The sequence below is a fragment of the Miscanthus floridulus genome, chromosome 13 (genome assembly GCF_019320115.1).
Source record: "Miscanthus floridulus cultivar M001 chromosome 13, ASM1932011v1, whole genome shotgun sequence".
In the NCBI taxonomy this organism is placed as follows: Eukaryota; Viridiplantae; Streptophyta; class Magnoliopsida; order Poales; family Poaceae; genus Miscanthus; species Miscanthus floridulus.
Window position 1 is genome coordinate 38,550,117 of NC_089592.1, and position 23,348 is coordinate 38,573,464.

Consider the following 23,348-nt stretch of genomic DNA (forward strand, 5'->3'; position numbering starts at 1 on the left):
TATTAATATCATTAGTTATATAAAAAATAATAGACAAATTAAGCGTAGCTCAATTACTTATTTTCTTTGTAGCGGAACCTATTCATCTAGTTTAAGTCCTCGACTTGATGTAGGTGCTCGTATTTTTACCATGTACGTTAGATAAAATGTGTGTGTATATATCTGTTTGTACTATGATTAGTAATATTATAAAGTAAATATAATTAGTTATTAGAATAACTTTAGATAATTTTACCTGATATTAGATTATTAACTAATACTGATTGTATTGGATATCCACTAGCTACCATCGATGCGTACGCAAGCAAAGGAGAGGCAAAAGAGGAGAGAGAGAAAGGGACACCATGACCATGTCGTCCACCCCGACCCCAAGCCGTCTCCCATGACTTTTTCCTAGTCCCTAGCAGAGAGAGAGAGGAACAGTGACGGGAGCGACGGAGGAAAAAATGGGCTCAGCGTAGCGAGCGCACGCACAGGCGTGCACGTTGTACTGCCGCGTGCTACATCCGTCATGGCGTCATCCCATCATCTCCCCTCCCCTCATTGATGCCACCACTCTGCTCTCTGCTCCTCGTGCCTCTCTCGTCTCCTCAAGTGGGATAGTGGGAGAGAGAGAGAAGGCACACGCGGCTTCCATACCCAATGAGGCGAGGCGAGGCCAAGCAAGACCTTCTCTTCTCGCGCAGACCGGAGAGGGACTGATTCCGCTGATTCCGAAGCGAGCCGGAGAGGGACAGCGGCCCCCACTACTTCCCCAATCCACGCACCATTCTCTATCTCCAACTTCCAGTCGTTGGGTCGGTGGCGTTTCTTGCCGGGCATGCGTGCTTCCTCAAACTCTCGCCCCGTCCGCCCCGGCCTCCTGTTGCCACCACCAATCCATGGGCCTTTTTGGGTTTTCGACCTCACCTCACCTCACCCATGGGTCAGAGGAGCTCTCCCCTTCACACGCCGCCCGCCCGCCCGCGGCAGGAGAGAGAAAGCGGGGGCGAGCAACAGCAGGCCAGAGGCAGGCAGGCGCAAGAAACTTCCCCCACCTCCACCTCCACCACCTCCTCCTCGCCTTCCGCCTTTATTTCTTGCCGTCTCCTTCCTCGGTCCTATCTCTTCTCCTGCTCCGCCTTTTCCTCATCGGTTCCTCCTCCCCTACCCTCTCCTCTTCGTCCACCTGCGCTCCGGTTCTTGGGGGCTTGAGGTGAGGTGATCTCGGCCATGGCGTCCATCAAGAAGCCCAAGGTTGTCTTGGCCCAGCCGGCGGTGGGGGCTCCGGCGTCGCGGCGGCCCTTCTTTTCTCGCGCGCCCGGCCCGGTCCGCGGCGCCGGGGACGAGGCGGCGTACAGGGCCAGCCTCAGGTACCGCGCCCTCCTCCAGGACTACCAGGAGCTCATCAAGGTGAACCGAGGGATTCTCTTCCTGGACCTTCACCTCATCCCTCTGCTGATCTGATCTGAGTTGAATCTCGGGTTTGGGGGGAGGTTTCGCCTTCTATGATCGGTTTTGGAGCCGCGTTTAGTTTTTGTCGTTTTTTCCCGGGATTTGTTGCTGTGAGGTTTGCGGTGTTTGTTCTGCCCTTTCTTTTTTGGGGTTTATTTAGATTTCATTCATTCACCACTGTGTTCTTTTGAGGATTTCTTGTGGATCTGTTGTCTTTTGTTAGGTTCAACCTGCTTGCTACGGCGTTCATAGATCCATCTGTGCATTCAAGTTTGTTTAGCTTGATGGTGTTAGTTTTAGTTCTGGTTTGTTCTGCTGTGATTTGCAATTCAGCTTTTGTTGGAGATTCGAGCCTTCGAGGCATTATAACTTCCATAAGATTTTGCTGGTTTATCTCTACTTTGATATATATGATCTAGAATAATATCTGACAATGGTTATGTCTTGTTGACCTGCGCAGGAAACCCAAGCAAAGAAGAAAAGGTTGCACATGGAGAGGCTCAGGAAGCAGAGGCTTTTGGCTGAAGTCAAGTAATTCTCTGATCATATCATTTTTCTCGAGTGTGTATGTGTTTATATGTCTCTGTTTGCGTGTGTGTTATCTTTGTGTCGTGTGGTATCTGATTGTGGGTAGCATACTGGTATGTTTGCTAAATTCTTGTGTAAACCCATGGTGTTGCAGATTCTTGTGGAAGAGATACAAATCCATGTCTGAAAACCCATCTCAGACAATTGTCTGTAGACTGAGGAATCCAGCAATGTCATCTGCATCCTGGACAGCTGGTTTGGCAGGTGACGCCCAGCACCAGTCGGTTCATGCTGCCGGGAGCTCCAGTAGAAGCCAGTTGGTGCACCGGAGGCACGGTGGTTCTCCAAGGGCATCTCCAGTGATTGACCTCAATGAGGCCTGTGAGCCGGTACAAAATTGGGATAAACCTCATTTCACTTGCTGCAATAGCTCTCAAGTTTGTCAGTTATCTCAACCGGTTTCTCTCATTTCAGGGTTATGAGGAGATGGAAATCGAAGAGCACCATAGTTACAGGGCCCCTCTAGGCGTGAACAAGTCAAAGAGGTATCCGATGGAAGGTGATGCTGCTGCCGGCCCAAGCCAGACGAGAATGCCTGTGTTCTGGGATGTCCAGAACCCAGCAGGGCGATCTGGGAAGAGGAAGATCTCATGGCAGGATCAGTTGGCCCTGAGAGTATAGGTAAATGACAATGTTTAGCTCTAGTACAGTAGTAGTATTCTAGTAGGATCAGTATGTGCCATTGCTAGCCTGGTAAATGTAAAGGGATGGTTGGGACAATTTCAATGGTCATCTGCTCATGTTTAGTGATGATGAAAACATAGGCTGTTGCATGATAAAGTAGGCGGGCTGTGTGTGCGTGTGTGATGAATGACCGAAATCTTATGGTTAATACTAGTATGGAAGGCTAATGGTTCAATGAGAGATGTAGCTCCAAGGAAGTAATCTGTTCATGTAGAGTTGCAAAAATGAGGGTGCCTGCTCTCTTGACATAGTAAACATAAAGTTCAAGAAGAAGAAAACAGTTTTTGCAACAGTTTATTGTAAATATAATGTAGCAGTGTTTTGTCAATTATAGTTTTGAGTTCAAAGCATCTGATCTGATAGCATGATGTATGCAGATCTATGCATTATGATCCAGGAGCTTAGTTGTGTCCTTACTTTTCATGTGATATTGTTTAGCATGAACTCCAGAACTTCGAGTTTAAACAAGAGTAGCACTTACATGGCTAAGGATCCTTCCAAGTGGAGTGGAATCATAGAAAGACATGGGTGCATGGAATAGAGCACCAAGTAGTTGGGAAAACAAAGACCTTGATGTCTGGATATTAAGATCAACTGCTAACAGTGCTCTAAAGAGCAAGAAGATGATCGAACCTAATCCAATGGCAATATACACCAGAACCAGATTCAATGTACTTACACTGGGATTTTGAACATTGGCAGTTAGCCATGAGTTCTGTGATAGTTGCCCAGATGTGAATAAAATGTTGGTAACAGCAACAAGAGTAGCATATATGTATCCCTTATTTTGGCCTAAATACATTAAATAAGGTTTCAGACCAGTATCACCAATCTCTCTTCTTTCCCAATTAGTTGATTAAATCCTGATAGCTTAACACATTCTTTTCCCATATCATGAACCACACGAGAATCCCTTATAAATTGCCTCTTACCTCCATTATAAGCTATAGTGTGGACATTTGGAAGGTCAGGAGTGCCTTTATGTGCATTCACAAGCTCCTGAAACTCTTTGGAAGCTGCTAGCAGTTCTTTGTACGAAGCAGCATGGGTAATCTGTCCTTGGGACATTAACTGCAAAAAGATTTCCCACTGACTGTTATGCAGAATAATATGAGTTCCATAACATCACATTTCATGCACCAAAGAACCCCAATACATCTTGCAGATAGCACAAATAACTATATGGAATTCAGATACTTCATTAGAGTACAAATTTCTTTCCTACCATTTAGGGAGGGAGGGAGTTTAAAGTTCAAAACAATAATGTATGATGCTCAAGGGTCCTAACAGACTAATTCTTAGTTAATCCTCTTGGACAAGTGAGTAAAAATGCAAGCAGGTTGCTACAAGTGGGTCTAGCTCGAAATTAGAAGGGGAAACCAACAAATTTATGTATAGACTTTAGCTCAGACAAAAATTAAGCTTATAATTAACTTGAGTACACATGATCTAAGGCTAGTTTGGTTGGTTGGATGCACCTCTGTGTGGCCTAAATGAACGAGGCCAAACCAGAGTGGGAAGATGGCAACAAATGGTTGTTTTGTTGGTTGCTGAGATGATACATGCTGTGAAAACATATCTTGTTGAGTGGATAGATGGCTTGCATGAGGTGCTGGGAGTGAATATGATAAAACCTTTAAAATTTCTTAATACAATTGAACAGCCCTTAATACATTATAATGCACATTAATCACCTTATAATACACTAATATCCCTTTAATATTCAATCAGAAAAAGCTTGGATCAGAAAGAAAGCGCGATCCTATTTATCCAATGGAATTGACCACGGAAAATCTCACATGAGCCAACTTGCTTCAGGAGTACTAGGAAAACGTATTCCCGGAAATTGCATTCGGAGGGCATAGTCCAACCCCAGCCTGATGGCTGCTTTTCTTTCAAACTTGAACTGCTAAGGTTAGCATCAATACTTACTAGAACAGAATCAAATGCATAAAAACTCCACTTGATGGGTTACTAGCAGAACAGTCTTTTCCGATAAAGCTCCTATCACATATTCCTGCAATGAAAATAAACGTTAGATAACGCAAAAAATTGTGCAACAAAACTGAGAATCCTTTAAGCATCCATACATTAAAAAGACTTCTAGTAGTATGTCTATCAACAGAGCTAAAAGGGTCATCCAAAAGATATATATCTGCATCATAATATAATGCACGAGCTAATTGAATACGCTGCTTCTGTCCTCCACTAAGATTTACACCTCTTTCCCCAATTTGAGCAAGGTCACCTAAGGGTAGGCTTTCAAGGTCATACACCAACTAACACCGTTGAAGAGTCTCTTTGTATCTTGTCTTGTCCATGGCAGAGCCAAAAAGTATGTTGTCCTGCACGGATCCTGATTGGATCCACATTGTGTTCAAAGAAATAAATCAGTACTCAAGACCAACTAAATCATTAGAATAAATTTTACATACAAAAGTTAGTTAATCTATTAGAACAAATTTCACCCGAGGATCCATATATAGACTTATATTACGTTAACTTAAGATGCCACAATGTTTTAGTAAGAAAGGTAGGTATCCATATATGGATCTATACCTGCGCAAAATGAAAATACATTATTTTTGTAACAATAACTATGTCGTGAAAAGCTATTGGAGGTACAGAGCACAGACAAGTTCGACCTTCTCTCAAATTCCATCACCTGCCTCTACATTCCACATGGAGGAAAAGGAGTTGATGACAGTGCTACTCAATTGTATGAAAAAATGGAATTGAATTATGCAATAATTTTACTAAGTGTCGCATAGACATCTACACTGTACAGCCTAGAAATCTGAAGCAATTTAGAATCCGACCAATGAAAGAAAGAGGAACTAAAAATGATAGCACTTTATATTACGCCAATAAAGCAAAGAAATTTTGTAAACAAAACAGAAAGATATTCATGTAACAATATGATATATTGATATTAGGTTTATGGTTGAGGAGGTTATAGAACAATATGTAGAAATGACAATGTTAAATGCAAAGAAAAACATAGAGGAGCAATTAATATACCATTCCTTCAGTCCATGGGACATCACCCAGAATAGCTGCTATTGTTAAACTCTTAGGATTCATCTAGGTGTAGTACTGAGGATGAATTACTTATTGATTAATTCAAATCGATTAACTGTGAACTTGAGACAAGGAGGCAGAGAGAGTAGAGGGACCATACCTTCGGGCTTGGCAGAGGGGGTAGAGGAAGAAGTGGCCGCCATGGCAGCGGGTACGCAGTGTGGGCGGTGAAGTCCGGCGCAGTAGTGGTGATGCAGAGGCGACGGTGAAGTTGGTGGCGGCTTCCCGTCGTTGGCAGCACGCTCTCTTTAAATCGGGTTAGGGTTCCTCTGTAGGCAGGTTACGGCGTCTCAGGTCAACCTCTGTCCTTGTGCCCCGGCCCCCACCTCCCTTTTATGTTGTTGTGCAACGGGGGCCCACCAACCATAGAGCGGTTGGGTGCCCCCGATCAAGGCGTGGATCCAAAGGCCCAATTGGCCGGTGGAGATCAAACCAACATTCTCCCCCTTGATCTCACCTTATTCCTTAAACTTAACTTACTTACTTTATCGTGTTCTCATTCCATCACAGATCGGTGCATAGAGCGTGCCTCATCGTCACGGTCTGTTGCCATTAGATTAAACAGCTATAATGCACCTCTCTGTTTGAAACAGATACTCAACTAGGCCCTTAGTATCTAGAAATCATAGGCTTTCCTATAAATCCATGTCGATTGTCTGTTCTCTAAACGCACTGGGTGGTTAGCTTTTGGTAAGCGAATCCACAAGTACTTACTCAGTACTTATGTGCTCATTGCTTTCAAAATGATTCTAGATTTTCTTCTTTACAACATATACCTTAGTGTCAATGTGTTTGGCAGCACACTTGACTTGTTGTCTTAGTAGTGAACTTACTTTAAGTAGTTATTGCTGTTTTCTATCATTGTTAAATCCGGGTACAAATTTCCTTAACCTCCTTTTGCCTGTTCCTTAAGCCTCATAGCTATACTATGGTATGCATCACTGATGACACCACAACTGTTTCTTTGGAGCTTTTCCACAATAATGCTCTAACTGTGAGTGTTAGCAACTACTGTGGATTTCACTACACATCTCGCTATGACTTAACTTTTTATACCCTCAACTATTTGAGAGTACTTATTCTTTCTTACTCAACATGAGGCCTATGATACTTTGCAAAATTACAAGACATTCTCAACTCAATTCCAGTGATCTATATTTGAACTGGACTTCTGCCAAAATATCCTGGATACATAAACTACGTCAGGGTAAGTTCTTACTTGTACGCACATCAAGCTTCCAACAACTGAAGCATATGGAACCATATTCTTTTGATCGATCTCATATCGGTTCCTGGAATACTTAAATTTCTCAAATCTATTACCCTTGACTATAGGAGGAGGCGTAGGTTTACTCGCATGTATACTTTATTTCTTTAGAAACTTTTCTAAGTATGCCTTTGCGATAGTCCTAATACCCCATTTTTATCTATCTTGGTGAATTTCGATTCCTAGAACCAATGACGCTTCACCAAGATCATTCACGTTGAAACTTGAGGATAAAACTTCTTCTCCAATGACAGATTAACATCACTACTAGTGAGTAGAATGTCATCTATTCACAGAATGTGGAAAATAAATCTTCCATTCTTGAACTTTGCATAAACGCTACTATCCTTCTCATTTTCTTTAAACCCAAACTTTCTTATCATTTCATCAACTTCAAATACTACTGTCTAGAGACTTACTTTTAACCCATAGATAGATTTCTACAGACGACATCCCATATGTTCTTTTCTTCCACGACAAAACCTTTTGGGTTGTGCCATGTAATTGTTTCCATATAAATCCCCGTTGAGGAATGTCGTCTTTACATCTATCTGATGTAACTCTAAATCGTAATGTGTCATTAATACCATTATGATTCTAAAAGAACCCCTACATAAGACTAGAGAGAAAATTCTCATTGTAATCTTTTCATTCTTTTTGCTTAAAGCATATTGCCACAAGTCATGCTTTATATCTTTCTACATTCTCTTTGGAGTTACATTTTGTCTTGTAGACCCATTAACAGCCTACTATTTTGGCTCCATTGGAAATTACTTCTAAGTCCCAAACATCGTTGGTACTCATCAAATTCATTTTAACTTTATATCTTTCTACTTTTCCTTTGGAGTCACATTTTGTCTTATAGACCCATTAACAGCCTACTGTTTTGTCTCCATTGGGAATTACTTCCAAGTCCCAAACATCGTTGGTGTTCACCGAATTCATTTCAATTTTTATGGCTTCTTGCCATTTAAACGAGTAAACGCTTTTCATGGCTTCTTCAAATGAGGTGGGATCACCCTCTATTTGAATTTCTTTACTAACATAGACTTCATAGTTATTGAAAAACTGGTTTACTAATTCTTTGAGACATTTTGGGGCCTCATCTACTGGCACTTTCATATGGGGCTATTGTTGCTCTTCATTTGCCAAGAGACAATTGATTCTACAGGCTTCTGTATTACAAGATCCTTGTTTACATTATTCATCTTCTTCGAAAAGCCAACAACATGTGTTGTATAAGTCATACAACATCAACATGTATTGAGAGATTCGTTATTTTTGAATCACTGAAGTGGGCATGTAGTCCCGCTTCTCTTTAAGTCTTAGGTCTCTACATACCTCTACATACCATGCTCTCCTAGATTTTCCCATCTTTTCTAAAGACAGTGTATATTCAAATATCTTATTTTGGGTTTAATATGTTAAAATTTCATATGGCGCTTTAAGCACCACCTTAACATCTTTGAGAAAGACTACGCTATTTTTCTGTCGAAACTTTAAAAAGTCTAGGAATTTAGCTATTTCTCTACTTAGGGGTATTATTATTGTAACCATTGTACTCCTACGACGGTCACATTTATCTTAATTAATCTTTATCTCACTCTTAATGAAGAGTATCTTTCTTAATTGATCTTTATATTTTTCCCCTCGAAATATGGCATAAACTTTACTGCCATAATTTCGATAACTATTCAGAAAGCCTGTAAACGAGGAGACACTTATATCTTACTTCATTCACAAGATTGTGTCATGTAAACAAAGTTATTTCTTGATCCGTTTAAGAGTACACTTTCCTTATTTCACTTTAAGAACTCAACGAGATCTTTCATTAGTGGTACTTTTGTAAGTCACACTCGTATCTTTTCTTATCTTTTGGTTAGTATTGACCATGACTATGCATTTCTATTGTGCCAAGGTTAATACTAGGACAGCATAAGAGCTACCCAAACTTATCTCGCAATGTGGAATACAAAACATGTGGATCATCACAAAACTTCTCCCGCCATGCTGGATGGACTAGCATGATTACTATGCCAAAACTTCTCCCCATGCGGGATACATCTATACGAAAACTTAGTCATGACGACTAAAACATTCGCTTATGGTTTCAATTTAATCAGGAAATTAGTAAACTAACAAAAACTGTCTTGAACTGGTTTGACTCAAGCCTTTTCATTGACATACCCAGCATTACAGCCCGTTGGCATACAACCAAAGCATATCATCGAATTAAAACATACAAGGTGCTTCTGCATCAATTCTACATCACCGTTGGGCAGAAAATAGAATTAATGCATAAAACTCATAAATCAACTTGAAATACATATAACTACTCTTTAAAATTAAATTCTCCCGTTGGTTCGAATTTAATTAGAAGATAATCAACTTCATTACAGCGAAAACTAAATGAAATACATTCTTTTAGTTTAGGAGCATTTCTTGGTCCTTAATTACTCTCTGAAAATTGACCACGTTGGTGTAAAATTTATCAGAGATTTAAACTTCAAACTTAAATTCATTATAATATTGTCATCATCAACGTTCGTCAGAAAATGACAATACCATAATTTTACTTAAATAAAAAATAGACTACTCCTCTAATTAAATTTTTTCATTGGTTCTAATTTAATTAGAGGATAAGCATAATCATGATTTACTAAATATAACTACTCTTCAAATTAAATTCTTCGGTTGGTTCAAATTTAATTAGAAGATAATAAACTTTAAACATTGCAGCAGAAACTTAAACATTATTGGTGAATTTTACCCATAGGGAAATTCTCTTTACTAATTTTCTTTGAGCCATTAATCATTTTTTAGGAAATAACGATTTACTGAAAAAAGGAAAAGAAAAATGGACTCAAAACTATACTGTTGCTCAGCCTGTCAGCAAAACATCCCGGCCTACTTTCTTCGCGCGCCTGCGGTGCCTTCCCAGGCCGTAACCTGGGCCTAGGCTGGCAAAGTTGTCCTCCGCGCGCGCCCGCCTAGGCCAAAATCCAGCCCGGTGGATCTGTGCTGTTGATCTAGATCCGACGTCTCCACGTCGTTCTCGCGCGAGCAAAACCGCTCGGCGCCGACTCCTCCCGTAACCCTAGTCTCATTTTCCTCCCTCCCATTCTCTCACTTCAGCGCCACAGAAACGACGGCGCGACGGCAGCGCGTGGCGGCTGGAGAGAAGGAAGAAGGTGGCACGGCTGTAGGGCCCCTCGCTAGCGCGCACACTCGCCCTAGGCGGAGTGTGCCACCGTCGAGCGGCCTTGCGGTTGCGCCTTGGATCCCTAGCCCGCACGTCGGAGACCGTGCATTGGCGCGGCAAGATCTCGGTGAACATCCCGCGCGGTGGCGGTAGTGACAGCGGTGAGGTCCCGGTAGATCCCTCTCTTCATGTCGTCCTCTTATCGATTAGGGTTAGGGTTACGTATTCATGGGGATTTCCTGCGGTGTGCTTCCCGGAGCTAATCCGGTGAGTTAATCTCCCAAAACCCCTTCTTCTCTCTTCCCGGAGTGGGTCGAGTCTAGGGTTAGAGTTCGGATTTGGCCGGTTAGGGTTTGGCCGAACCCATTGTTCATCCCACTGTTCATCTTCCCCACCTGCTTTTCACGAGTTGGGGTTGGGGTTCATGTCTGGGTCGATCCGAATCGAGCCGAATCGAGCCCTCTTTGTTCTGTTGTTCTTCCCCTTCTAGGGTTAGGGTTAGGAACCCTCTACTCCGATCCGAATTGGATCTTTCTCATCTCCTTCTAAATTGCTAGTCTCCCTATCTAGATCTACACACTAGAAAACCTTGCTCTGATACCAATATTAAACTCTTAGGATTCATCTAGGTGTAGTACTGAGGGTGAATTACTTATTGATTGATTCAAATCGATTAACTGTGAACTTGAGACAAGGAGGCAGAGAGAGTAGAGGGACCATACCTTTGGGCTTGGCAGAGGGGGTAGAGGAAGAAGTGGCCGCCGCCATGGCAGCGGGTACGCAGTGCGGGTGGTGAAGTCCGGCGCAGTAGTGGTGATGTAGAGGCGACAGTGAAGTTGGTGGCGGCTTCCCGTCGCTGGCAGCACGCTCTCTTTAGATCGGGTTAGGGTTTCTCTATAGGCGGGTTATGGTGGCTCAGGTCAACCTCTGTCCTTGTGCCCCGGCCCCCACCTCCTTTTTATGGTGCTGTGCGACGGGGGTCCACCAACCATGGAGCGGTTGGCGCTCCCGATCAGGGCGCGGATCCAAGGGCCCAATTGGTGGAGATCAAACCAACTGCTATAAGAGTTGCTTTTCCCGAGCCAACCTCACCACAGATTGCTACTTTTGTTCCTTGTTTCACCTCCAAATTAATACCCCTCATATTTGAATTTCCAGAGATGTCCCATGAGAAACAGCCAGATTTGATTACTATGGGATACTGATTAGGTGTACAATACTCCATCAAAACTTGATCCTTCTGTACCTCTGGTGCACCAATAAATTCATTTATCCGACAGAAAGCAGCCCTTGCTTGAGTTACAGATCCAATAACATTTGGAATATGATTGATAGGATCCTGAACAAGACGCTGTGCAGCTACAAAGGTAAATACATTGCTGGGATCAAGTGGAACACCTAAGAAGTAGCATGCTGTGAATGTTGCAGCTGAAACAAGTGCAGGAGACGCCCAGAAAAGAACACTAGTATATGCCTTTCCCATCTGGAATGCTGACAACCATTTCAGCTCCAGCTCCAGCTCCCGAAGATGTTCTATGACACCCTTGAAATGGAGCTCCCATGCATAAAGCTTCAACATTTTCATGTTCACAAGAGCCTCAGATATAGCTTTCAACCTAAGATCTTGAGCTTGCATGAGTTTATTATGGCAGTTTTGCTGATACTTCACAAGAGGGCCATTCATTAAAACATTCAGAACTATAACAAATATAGATGCTATTGTTGCAGGATCAACCGCCTTGTATAGTACTGTGAAGGCAATGAAAGTTGGAGGCCTGTAGTCCATGTCCGATGAAACCAAAATGGAAAGTCGCCAACCCTGTAGGCATCCACTATGCGATAGTTCATTATCTCCCCAGAAGAATGCTTTATGTTGGCAAAGTATGCTAACTTTTGTTGCTTTCGGTAAATAGCAGCTGACATGAGTGACCTCACTTGGGTTCCCACTCTCCGCATGTGAAAATACCAGTGTCTCTGGGACAATGATTCTAAGCATTTGGGCAAAAGAAGTCCAAGAGCTATAAGAACACCTTCATGCCTGAATGATTTTTTTCCTGATGACGATACATTGATAAATTCCTTCAAGAGCAATGGTCCAGCAGATAGGGTGAGTACCTTGAGAAATGCAAAGAACCCAGAAACTAGGGTAGTGTTTAGTTCCCAAAAATTTTCAAGATTTTCCGTCACATCGAATCTTTGACGCATGCATGAAGCATTAAATATAAATAAAAAATAAAACTAATTACACAGTTTAGACGAAATTCACGAGACGAATCTTTTAAGCCTAATTAGACTATGATTGGACACTAATTATCAAATAACCACGAAAGTGCTACAGTACCATTTCATCAAAAATTTCGCCAACTAAACAAGCCCTAGAATCTCCCTTTTGTAACATGAAACAATGGCCCAAATGACAGATGATTGCCCAGCATTCAGTTTCTCTAAGAACAATGAATATTGGTCATGTTCGCTTTGCTGAAAAGCCATGGCTGAAAGTATTGATCACTGATTTGTTGTGAGAGAAAACACTGTTCATTCATTGAAATAGTATAGCTCACAAGACAAACAAACAGGGCCATGAGTGCCCGCCTGGTCTGCAACACCCAAAAGAGGTACATCTTTCTCTTCAAGAGGCCTCTCGTAGCCCTTCTTTACCAAGGGATTCATCCACCAAAATGACATCTTGCCAAAAATCCAGCATTCAAGAAATGAGACTGAGATCTCTCAGAATCAAAAGAATCCAGATTGGATTCCTTGTTTAGACTATTGTGCAGCCCAGTTGCGTTGTAGGCTGTGGAAATTCACTTTATTAGGAAAAAAATCCAGAAAGAACTGCAGTTACTAATAAAAGCTGGGTTACAGTACTTTCCGAATTGTTTTTTTTTGAAAGCCCGGTTGCCCGGCTTTGATTAATAATAAGAGGAAGTAGCAAACATCGGTTACATGCGTGAGCCTAGGCTGGTGGGTTTTGGTTTACAAAACTAATTACTCACTACCTAGTTGAGCGAGCATTAGAGGCTTGGGAGCCGTTCCTCATGCCAAGGACCAGTAGTATTCGGTGTCCTTTATTTCTAGGAACATAGCTTGTGCTGTCTATCGACACTCCCTGAAGATAATCGCGTTTCGTTGGTTCCATATGCACCATAGAGTCAGAATCACTAACGTGTGGCCCTTCTTGACGCCTTTTGCCATGGCTTGGCTGAACCAGTCCTCTATATCATGTTCCTCCTTCCACCGCGACGGTTGCAAGCTATCACAAGAGCTCCAGGAACCCACGAGTCCCCAAACCAGACCGGAGTAGGGGCACTCGAAAAACAGGTGTTGGGTTGTGTCTAAGGCCCTGTTTAGATTCCACCTAAAAACAAAAAATTTTCAAGATTCCTCGTCACATTAAATCTTGCGGCACATGCATGGAGCATTAAATGTAGGTAAAAAGAATAACTAATTACACAGTTTGCCTGTAATTGGCGAGACGAATCTTTTAAGCCTAAATAGTCCATAATTGGACAATTTTTACCAAATATAAACGAAAGTGCTACAGTAGCCAAAAACTAAAAAAATCTCGGAACTAAATGCGCCCTAAGTTTCCCTCCCACAATGCATAGAAGTAGTCTTTTCATACGCGTAGTTGCAGCTGGGCCGCGGTCCACAATCTATCTTGTAGCAGTAGCCATGTTGGAATTTGCATTTCGGTGGCGCCCACACTCTCCAGCAGGGGTGAAAAAGATGAGTGTTTCCAAACAGTACGATATTTGAAACAAGTAGGAACCACGCTATGGGTCGGAGAAGATAAGTAGGAAAACAATGGGCAAAAACTTGCTTATCTATTTTCTGCTAAGCATTACATATAAACTGACAGTAAAAAAAAAAAATACTACAAAGATACTTTATCAAATGTCCTCAGAGCAATAGAGGAGTGAAAATATTCAGGAGGTGTTGATTATGTGTCTCAAATCTTGAAATGCTCGAGAATTGGATGTCAATTATCAAAATCTCTCTTAAATTTTTTGACGAAATTAATGTACCGTAAAGAATTGTTCACCTTGGAAGCCGCTTGAAGCAGCGGCGCGATGACGCGGCCCACCGTCCCCTGGGAGAAAACCAGTGGGCGTCGCGAGGCATGATAGAAGCGACGACGGCAAGCAGTAACGGCGAATAGAGGCAGCACGGCTCGATGCGTGATCCCAGGACGAATGGGGAGGAGGTGACGCGGCAGCAAGCGATCAGGGAGGGAAGAAGAAAGGGCAGCTCCGACTCCAAGGGGCGTGCTGCCCATCCCGTCCAGAACGCACCACCACCTCGGCGCCGATAACCGGATGAAAGGACGGCAGCAGGCAGGCCGAATAAATGGCCCGAGTCAGCAACAAGTTGAAAGGGGACAGGGTTTAACCCATGCTCAGAGGAGAGAAGACTACTGGATCAATGGTGAACCAATTGAACCCAGAAGCTTCAGCAACATTCACTCTTCCTGTCCGATCGGAGGATTTTAGATCTCCAGTTCCAAATCAATTCCACAAATATTGACCCCAAATCCGGTGAAATCACACCAGGGTTTTTAATTTCGGTCGCAAAAAATTCGACCACCACCGAAATTACCGAATTTCATGAAATTCGATAGAAATTTCGTCGAAATTTGTTTAGAGACTAGAGCATGAAGTATGTTTAAAAAAATAGATCTAAATAAATATGAGTATGATTTATGACTACACATCTAATGAATAGAAGAATATGTAATATAAACAATAGAAAATATAAGTCTAAAGTTATATAGCACATATATTAGTGTATTATAAAATTTGGGATTTTTCTTTTGGCCACCACCGAAATTATCGAAATTAGTAAAATTTTGCTAAAATTTTGAACCCTGAATCACACAGAGAGACTGAAGTGAGAAAGAGTGGAGTAGATGGGGGAACTTTGGGGGGGGCAGCCAAGCAGGCGGTGAACAAGATAGTGAGCCGCAGAAACAGAGGATACGGATGAGAGAATCAATTCAACCAATACGATTATACTAACGAAAAGCCGTAAACATCCATGATTATTACCGTTGTTTCAGAGCTTCCTTCAAAGAGATTTCTCATAATTTTCTGTGCTTTCTTTTTACTAGAATATTAATGAAATTTTCTATAGCAGTATAAAAATATAATTGATCTTTTGCAATATCTATTACTTCTCTTGGATAGGGGCGTCCCTGACTACCCTGTGCAAAACTCAAAATGGGCCTTAACTACATTTTCTGAATTAAATAATTAAAAAAATCATACTCTTTCTATTTTAAATTATAAGTTATTTTAACTTTACTCAAGTCTGAACTTATCTAATATTGACCAAATTTATGAAAAAATTACCACATCTATAGCATCAAACTAGCTTCATTTGATGCATCATGAAATATATTTTAAAATTGTATTTATTTGATATTATACCCCCTCCATCCACAAAGGAATGCAATTCTCGCTTTTCGAGAAGTCAAACAGTTTAGACTTTGACTAAATTTATATAAAAAAAACTAACATTCATGATACAAAATAAGTATCACTAAATTCGTTATAGGATATATTTTCATAATAAATTTAATTGGAGACATAAACATTAATGCTACTTACTATAAATTTGGTCAAACTTGAACTAGTTTGACCGGCACGAATGCTATAGTTGCATTCTTTCTTGGACAGAGGGAGTAGATGTTAATAAATTTTTTTTTCTATAAAATTGATCCAACTTAAACAAGTTTGATTTCAAAAACAAAACTATGAATATGATATATGAGAACGGACAGCAAGATGGGATGAGAAAGGTCAACGATGGCAAGGCTCCTAGCACGGGGTGGTCGTACGTTTTAATAACTTGCCCAAACATTGTGGAATACAGATATTAGGCAAGGATGTCATCACCTGCTGGCTGTCACGGAAAAACCTCAAAGCAAGCCACAAACACAGATAAGAGTATAGCTCTCTTCCAAATTGCACCGCGCCCGAGTGCTGCCGCCGCCCCATGTGCGTCTGAAAGGTCCTAAATAGTTTGAGAGGTGAATAGTCTATAAAAATTATCTACAAATTCACTAGAGCAAGTGGTTAGTAAACTAAATGGTGAAATACAATTTTGCTCTAGCTCTACAAAAGATGCAAACCACCTACACCAATAATTCTAGTCAATTAATATCTCTAGATCACACAAGGCTAAGTCTCTAGTTCTACACTAGTGAGCTAGCTAACTAGATCAACTAATTACACTAAGCTGCTCAACTAGCAAGCAAGAGAGCTACACTACTCAAACTACCTCTACTACAAGTAAGTAAATAAGTAATGCAAGAGAGGTGATGAGTGTGATACCGGCTGAGGTAAGAGATCAATCAATCAATATGTGAAGCCCAAGAGAATATCGGGAGAAGTTCAATACACAATTGACATAAGATTTTTCTTCTGAGGTTCACGTGCTTGCCAGCACGCTAGTCCCCATTATGTGGACCACACACTTGGTGGTTCGGCGGCTAATAGGTGTTTCACAAACCTAGCCTAACAAATGGGTGCTGCAAGAACCTACCCACAAGTGAGGGTAACTCAATGACACGAGCAATTTACTAGAGTTATCTTTCGGCTCTTCGTCGGGGAAGGTACAAGACCCCTCACAAATCACCGGGAGATGGCCACGAACAATCACCAACTTGTGCTAATGCCCCTCCGCTGCTCTAAGCCGTGTAGGTGGCGGCAACCACCAATAGTAATAAGAAAACCACAGCTCCAATGATTCCCAAGTGCCACTAGATGCAATCATTCAAGCAAAGGCACTAAGGATCACTCCCAATCTCACTATGATAATGAATCAATGGAGGAGATGAGTGGGAGATGTTTGCTTTAGCTCACAAGGATGTATCACTGATAAAAATATGCAAGAGAGTGAGTTAGAGCTGGCCCAAGTCTATTTATAGAGCCCCCTTGGCTCAAAGAGCCGTTAGGCACACATAGACACGACCGGACTCACTGACCGGACTCTAAGCTAGGGTCTGATCGGTAGATGATCGCCATGCATCCAAGCATTCAACCTCAGCTGCACATCTCCAACGGTCAACTCCGTGCACGCGTACAACCAATTCCGGACCAGACTTTGCGGCCAGGGTCTGGTCGCTTTTGCGCCCGTGAGTCCGAACGTTTCCAGAGAGCTCCCCGAGCATTAAAATGTGATCGGACTCTGTTTGGTCTTGGTGACCGGACTCACCTCAGGGTCTGGTACCCTCTACTGCACGCCACCAACGCCATGACCAGACTCACGCTCTTTAGGTCCGATCTAGCCGAGACCCCAGAGTCCGATCACGACAAAAATCACACCGAGAGCTCCTAGCATCCTCGGACTGAGTCCGATGCCCCATGACTGGACTCAACACTTGGGTCCGGTCCATGCCTGATCGCCACGTCGCCTTCTGCGCCTGATCACCGTCTAACTAGACTCTCCAGCGCAGGTCTAGTCGTGCCCCAGTGTTGGGTCTGGTCCGAGCGCCCGCACCACCCACAGGCTAGGGTTGGCCATCGGACTCACCCTCTCAGGGTCCGATCCACCCATAGCCACGGTCCGATCAGTGTTTTCTTCACCTTTTCAACTTCTATCTCTTCACCCTTGCTTCTAAGTTGCTAACCACAAAGTGTAAAACTCATGTGCACGTGTGTTAGCATTTTTCAAGCATTTTTCAAGGGTTAATTGTTAGCACACTAGGTCCTAATGCATATGCAATTATGACTTCACCTAGTGGCATTTGATAACCGCTTAGCCATGATTTTCTCCTCTTCATAGTGCGGCTATCTATCTTTAACATACTCACACCCTCTATGGTGTCTTGAGTGCTGAAACAAAAACCTATTTGATACATTTGCCTTGATCATCCTTGGTTTTTGTTTTCCTCTTTCTTCTTTTCCAAGTTGGAGCACTTGATCATCTCTTTTGGTCACCTCCATCATCATGACCATATCTAGCTCCACCACTTGATGTGTACCACCCTAGCTCAATTACAACACTTAGTGACAAGGGTTAGTACACTAGGTTCCATCAATTAGCCAAAACCAAACTAGGGCTTTCAGCATCGAACCCCACAACCAGGAACCGCCGCCGCCGCCACCGTATGCCCGCCGACAAACGCCCTCAGCGCCGACCGCTTCGCAGTGGTTATGTATGACGCCATGGGCGTCCGCCTGGACGTGTCTTTGACCTGTACGTCAGCCCCACCAACTTCCTCCTCGCCTCCTACATGTTCCCGCACATCACAGCGGTGACCCGGCTGTTGTTGTACCAGCGTGCCGGCGAGGCCGTCCCGCCGCACCAGGGCCACACCATCGCGGACTTCACACGCCGGATCTATGATTGGCGCAACCGAATGTCCAGGTGCGGCACCAAGGACGAGGGGATCAGGGTCCTGGACCGGCTGTAGGGCACGGAGAAGTGCACCATCAGCAACATCCTCGGCGCTAGCGAGGACTCGCTCAGGTTCCAACGCACGCCCACGAAAGAAAGAGCTAGGGGCAAATACAAACATTTTACAGCTGTTCTCTCATCTCCTGAGAAAGAAATTAATATTTTAATGTGTTCAGTGTCTTCTAGCAAATTTGTCACAAACTAGAGTGTCTATCAGCAAATCGATCTTTTTTCGGTGTCCGCCGACAAAGTGAGCTCACTTTCAGTGTCCGCTAGCAAATTTTGCCAATAAACTATGACTACGCTACTAATGACTTCAAAATAACTATGTATGTTGCAATAAAGTAAAGCATTAAGATAAAGTAGAGAAGATATGAATATATTAAGATAACTCAAATTCGAAAAAGGGTAAGGATATAAGAGCTGTGCTAGACTTTTCTTGAAGATAATTTTCGAAATCCGGAGACTAGCTCACTTACTCTAACTTCCAAACTAAACTATCCTACTAATACAAAAAAGTAGTGATGCTTCTCTTCTTGTTGTGTCTTGAAAGTAAGGGGTACCACCTAATTGTATTGGATTATAATCCATGCATTGCTGCGGCAATCAAAAAAGATCTTTTAAATCTAATTTGATGACCTCCATTATGTTAGATTTCTTACTTCTAGCCCTTATTATGAGATATGGCCAAATGGATTATACCTAAGTTACACATGTTAACAGACAAAACTGGATAGGAAGTAAATGGCTCCACCTCCCGTCTTTCCATCCCTGTTCTTGCACGAACTGGAAGAAGTTTTCTGACGTTAAACAATCGACACAAATGTATTTAAAAGAATTTTAACAAGTAAGAAAGTATGATTCCTTTGAATGAGTATTGAGTAAGGTATCATATTTCAAAGCGTGAACACAATGACTAGTACCCCTTTTAGGCCTGGTTTAGTTCCAAAAAATTTTCACCCTAAACTATCACATCGAATCTTGCGGCACATGCATGAAGTATTAAATATAGACAAAAAAAAACTAATTGCACAGTTTGGTTGGAAATCGCGAGACGAATGTTTTAAGACTAATTAGTCCATGATTAGCCATAAGTGCTACAGTTACTAACATGCGCTAATGATGGATTAATTAGGCTTAATAAATTCGTCTCGCAGTTTCCAGGCGAGCTATGTAATTAGTTTTTTTTATTAGTATCCGAAAACCCCTTTCGACATCCCAAAACATCCAACATGATATCCAAGAATTTTCATTTGGCGAACTAAATACACCCTTAGCCACATTTAGTGGAGCTTGTTACACTGTAACAGCAGAGGTGTCAGGGTCTTTCTTGTGCAGACAACACCCAGACATCCTGTTCGCACATTAATTAGCTCATCTTGTTGGTGAGTCACATGTGAATTGCTCTAGATATACTGATTTATATAGCTGCAGTACTCTCTGCAGGAGTCTGATTAAGAGTAAGTGTTATGTAGGGAGTGGTTGTTTTTACTACTGATAGTGTTAATTAACGTCCAAGTGAACAGTGATAACAATGGCGCCTTTTGTTTTCTATAGAATCTCTCAAGATAACACTTGTTTTAGTGAAACCATATGCCTGATTTCGCTTGTTAACAGGAATCACACGTTGCAGGTTTTGTGTCCCGCAGGGGTGAAAAGGGTTGTGCTGAATTTTTTCCGTTTCCGGATAATAAGATATTTAAAATAAGCAGGAACCATGTTTTTTTTTTCTTGAACAGCATTGGAGAACTGCGCATTATTTTATTAAGATAGAAAAATGTTACACGGGTCAAAGAGGCCCAACTCACACACACCACCCCTGGACACTAAATTATAGACTCGCTACAAAAACTACAGAAACGACCAAATGCCTCCAAGCTTTAAGCTCCAGCATGCAGCAACCTGAGAAAAGCTCCTGGAGTGTGGAGGCTCCAGCCAAGCACTAGAGTCCTCCTTCCGAGCTAATAGCCCTAAAGACCTCCTAAATGTTTGGGCTATGCTTCCAGATCTGACATGCCACAGAGTTGAGGCTTTTACGTGCTTCTTTGGAGACAGCTGCAACTGATCTCTTCCACCACCCTGAGAAATGAGACACAGTAGGTTGTGGTGCCAACTACAACAACCCTAACTGTTGCAAAATGATTTATTATTTCGTCCACTTGATCACATAAGGGACAGGACTCTGGATGTGGCAAATTCCTTTTTGCTAGACGACTAGTTGTCCACACCTAGTTATGAAACACTAACCAGATGAAAAACTTACAGCGTGGGGAGAGCCCAGGTTTTCCAATTTTTTCTCCATGGGCCGAACTTGATGGTGCCCACAAAGAAGGCTGCATAGGCGGACTTGTTACTCTAAGAACCACCCCGCGTTAACTTCCATCTATATCGGTCTGGAATTTCTAGTTGCAAAATGAAGCCATCCACCATATCCTACATGTGGGGATAATCGAGCAGGACCTCTACTATAAGAGCTCCCTTAATATCTTGAACCCAACTTCTATTATGCAGCGCTTGAGCCACGGTCCTTCTTTTGGTTGTTCGCTTTTGGAAAGTTCTGAACAGGTTAGGTGCTATTTCAGCCATGGTATGTCCATCCAACCATCTATCCAGAACAAGATCTCCTCCCCATTTCTGATTATGGCATCAATTGCAACATTGAAGAGGGCCCTAGCTTTATGAGGAACAGTGATTGGGAGACCAGCCCAAGGCCTTTCAACATTTGTCTTTTGAGCCCACAACCATCGAATCCTAAGTGCCAGGCCCAGAAGATCAAGATTATGAATCCCAAGGCCTCCATATTCAAGTGGTTCATCAACAAATGGACTCAATTAGGTCTAACTTTTTTTGGCAACGAGCTAAGGACAAGTCAAAGTATCATATGGTAAAATGGGATCAACTTTGTATTCCTAAGGATTTTGGGAGCTTAGGTATTATGAATACAAGAACTATGAATGAGGCCTTATTAAGTAGATGGGTATGGAGAATGTTGAAAGCAAACATAGAGGGTATTTGTTACAACTTATCACAGGGTACTGTGTCACAATTTTAGAAAAGGGTCCTACAAACAAAACATTATGTTAAATGGGGTTTAATCTCTAAAGTTAAAAATGGCAGAAACACACTATTTTGGGATGATATCTGGGCTAGTAGTATACCCCTCAAATTAGAATCTCCCCATTTGTTTGATATCAGTGAAGAGAGTAAATGTTTAGTGGTAGATTGTTGGGTTAGAGATGGGTAGAATGTAAGATTTAGAAGACCGTTGGTGATTGAGGAGATGAGGGAGTGGGAAAGGTTTATGGAGTTCCTAGATTCTGACTAGGGGGCTAGAGGATGAGTATACATGGATTTTTGAAAAAAAATCTAGGACATACTCATCTCGGTCAATGTATAGGAATCGGAAAAGTCTAAATAACCCCCTGTTGTATAGCATGGTGTCTACTTAACCTATTCAATACAAAACTAGGTATTGAATACATTAAAGTTGTCAAAACCGGTTAAGGAACCCCCTATTGGGGTATTGCACACCAATTTTACTTGCGTAGACATCCAACGTGGCTAGGTTGGACACGGTGGTCTTTGGGCCTACTTGTTAGATGGCTTGGTGTGAGTGGAAACGGTCATGACTCATCCCTTGCATAGTCCCTTTGTGCTCGCTCATCTTCCTCATCTCTTCGAACCCCCTTCTCTCTCCAGCGGTGCAGGCGGCATGCTGATGATCGGTGTCAGGTTCTAGTGATTGGCTTCCTACACGATGACCTGGTATGTCTTGGCTCCTCACTGGCCCTTTTGTTTCCTGAGATGGCATGTGCGATTTGAGCGAATTTGGGGAAAATGGGGTTTCTTTGGAACTACTTCGTAGCACTCATATTCGTTGAGATGTCGGTTTTAGTCATCGCGGATGTGATTTTAGGTTCACTGTGGAACATTAATGGTGGATCCATGTTAGGTTACTATGTGATTTCATTGGTTCATGGTATTTTAGGTTTAGGGTTGCTTTCGGTTGCAATAGGGAGTGGGATTTTTTAGTTTGTGTTTAATTGTGAGCTTTTTTTTGTTATTAGGACAGACGATCTTGATAATATTGCAATACGATTTCACTTTGGTTGTTATTTTCATACTACAAATGGTCATGTGCATTATGTGGGTGGAGACATCGTTGAGTCTTGGATTGATGTGGACAAGCTATCATATTTTGAGATCAAGGGGCACCTGGGTGATCATTTTACCCCAAAAAGTATCTTATGGCTGTATTGGTTGCAACCTAGGATGGATTTAGGGGCTGGGATGGTCCTATTGTTAGATGATGCTTACAACAAGGTCATGATTGATTATCACACAAATGGTGGGGCAGTAGATATGTATGATGAGGATGTTGGTATGGAGATGAGAGCAGATGATCAAGAAATGTAGGCAGGTGATAATGAGGAAGGAGATGATGAAGCAACAGGTGCATGGAATTCTGAGAGCCAAAAGATGGAAGTCAAGGACTACAGATCTTTCATTGCATTCTACATGTCTCCACATAACATTTCCAAACATTGCTCTAGAGGCCATCAAGCCATATCCTAACATTCATGTACAAGGCATCATTCCATCTTAACATTACACACCATGGCAAACAACATGCCTAGCACAAACACAAACATACAGTGAAATGAGTGCATCAATTCTTCAACTTTGCTT

General features: G+C 42.2%; 1 protein-coding gene and 1 pseudogene across 2 annotated transcripts; one reads left to right on the top strand and one right to left on the bottom strand.

Annotated features, from left to right (window-relative positions):
- The first annotated feature begins 626 nt into the window (after window positions 1–626).
- Window positions 627–3,034, top strand: LOC136500682 (uncharacterized). Of its 2 annotated transcripts, none has more exons than XM_066496095.1 (4): window positions 627–1,019; window positions 1,895–1,965; window positions 2,117–2,351; window positions 2,437–3,034. In XM_066496095.1, the coding sequence occupies exons 1-4, from the start codon at window positions 882–884 to the stop codon at window positions 2,641–2,643; spliced, it is 651 nt and encodes a 216-aa protein (XP_066352192.1). In that variant the 5' UTR covers window positions 627–881; the 3' UTR covers window positions 2,644–3,034. The 2 variants fall into 2 exon arrangements, with proteins under 2 accessions (XP_066352192.1, XP_066352191.1); XM_066496094.1 differs by having other exon boundaries at window positions 879–1,392.
- Window positions 3,035–3,166: 132 nt separating this feature from the next.
- Window positions 3,167–18,429, bottom strand: LOC136499743 (ABC transporter C family member 10-like; annotated as a pseudogene).
- Between the last annotated feature and the right edge of the window lie 4,919 nt (window positions 18,430–23,348).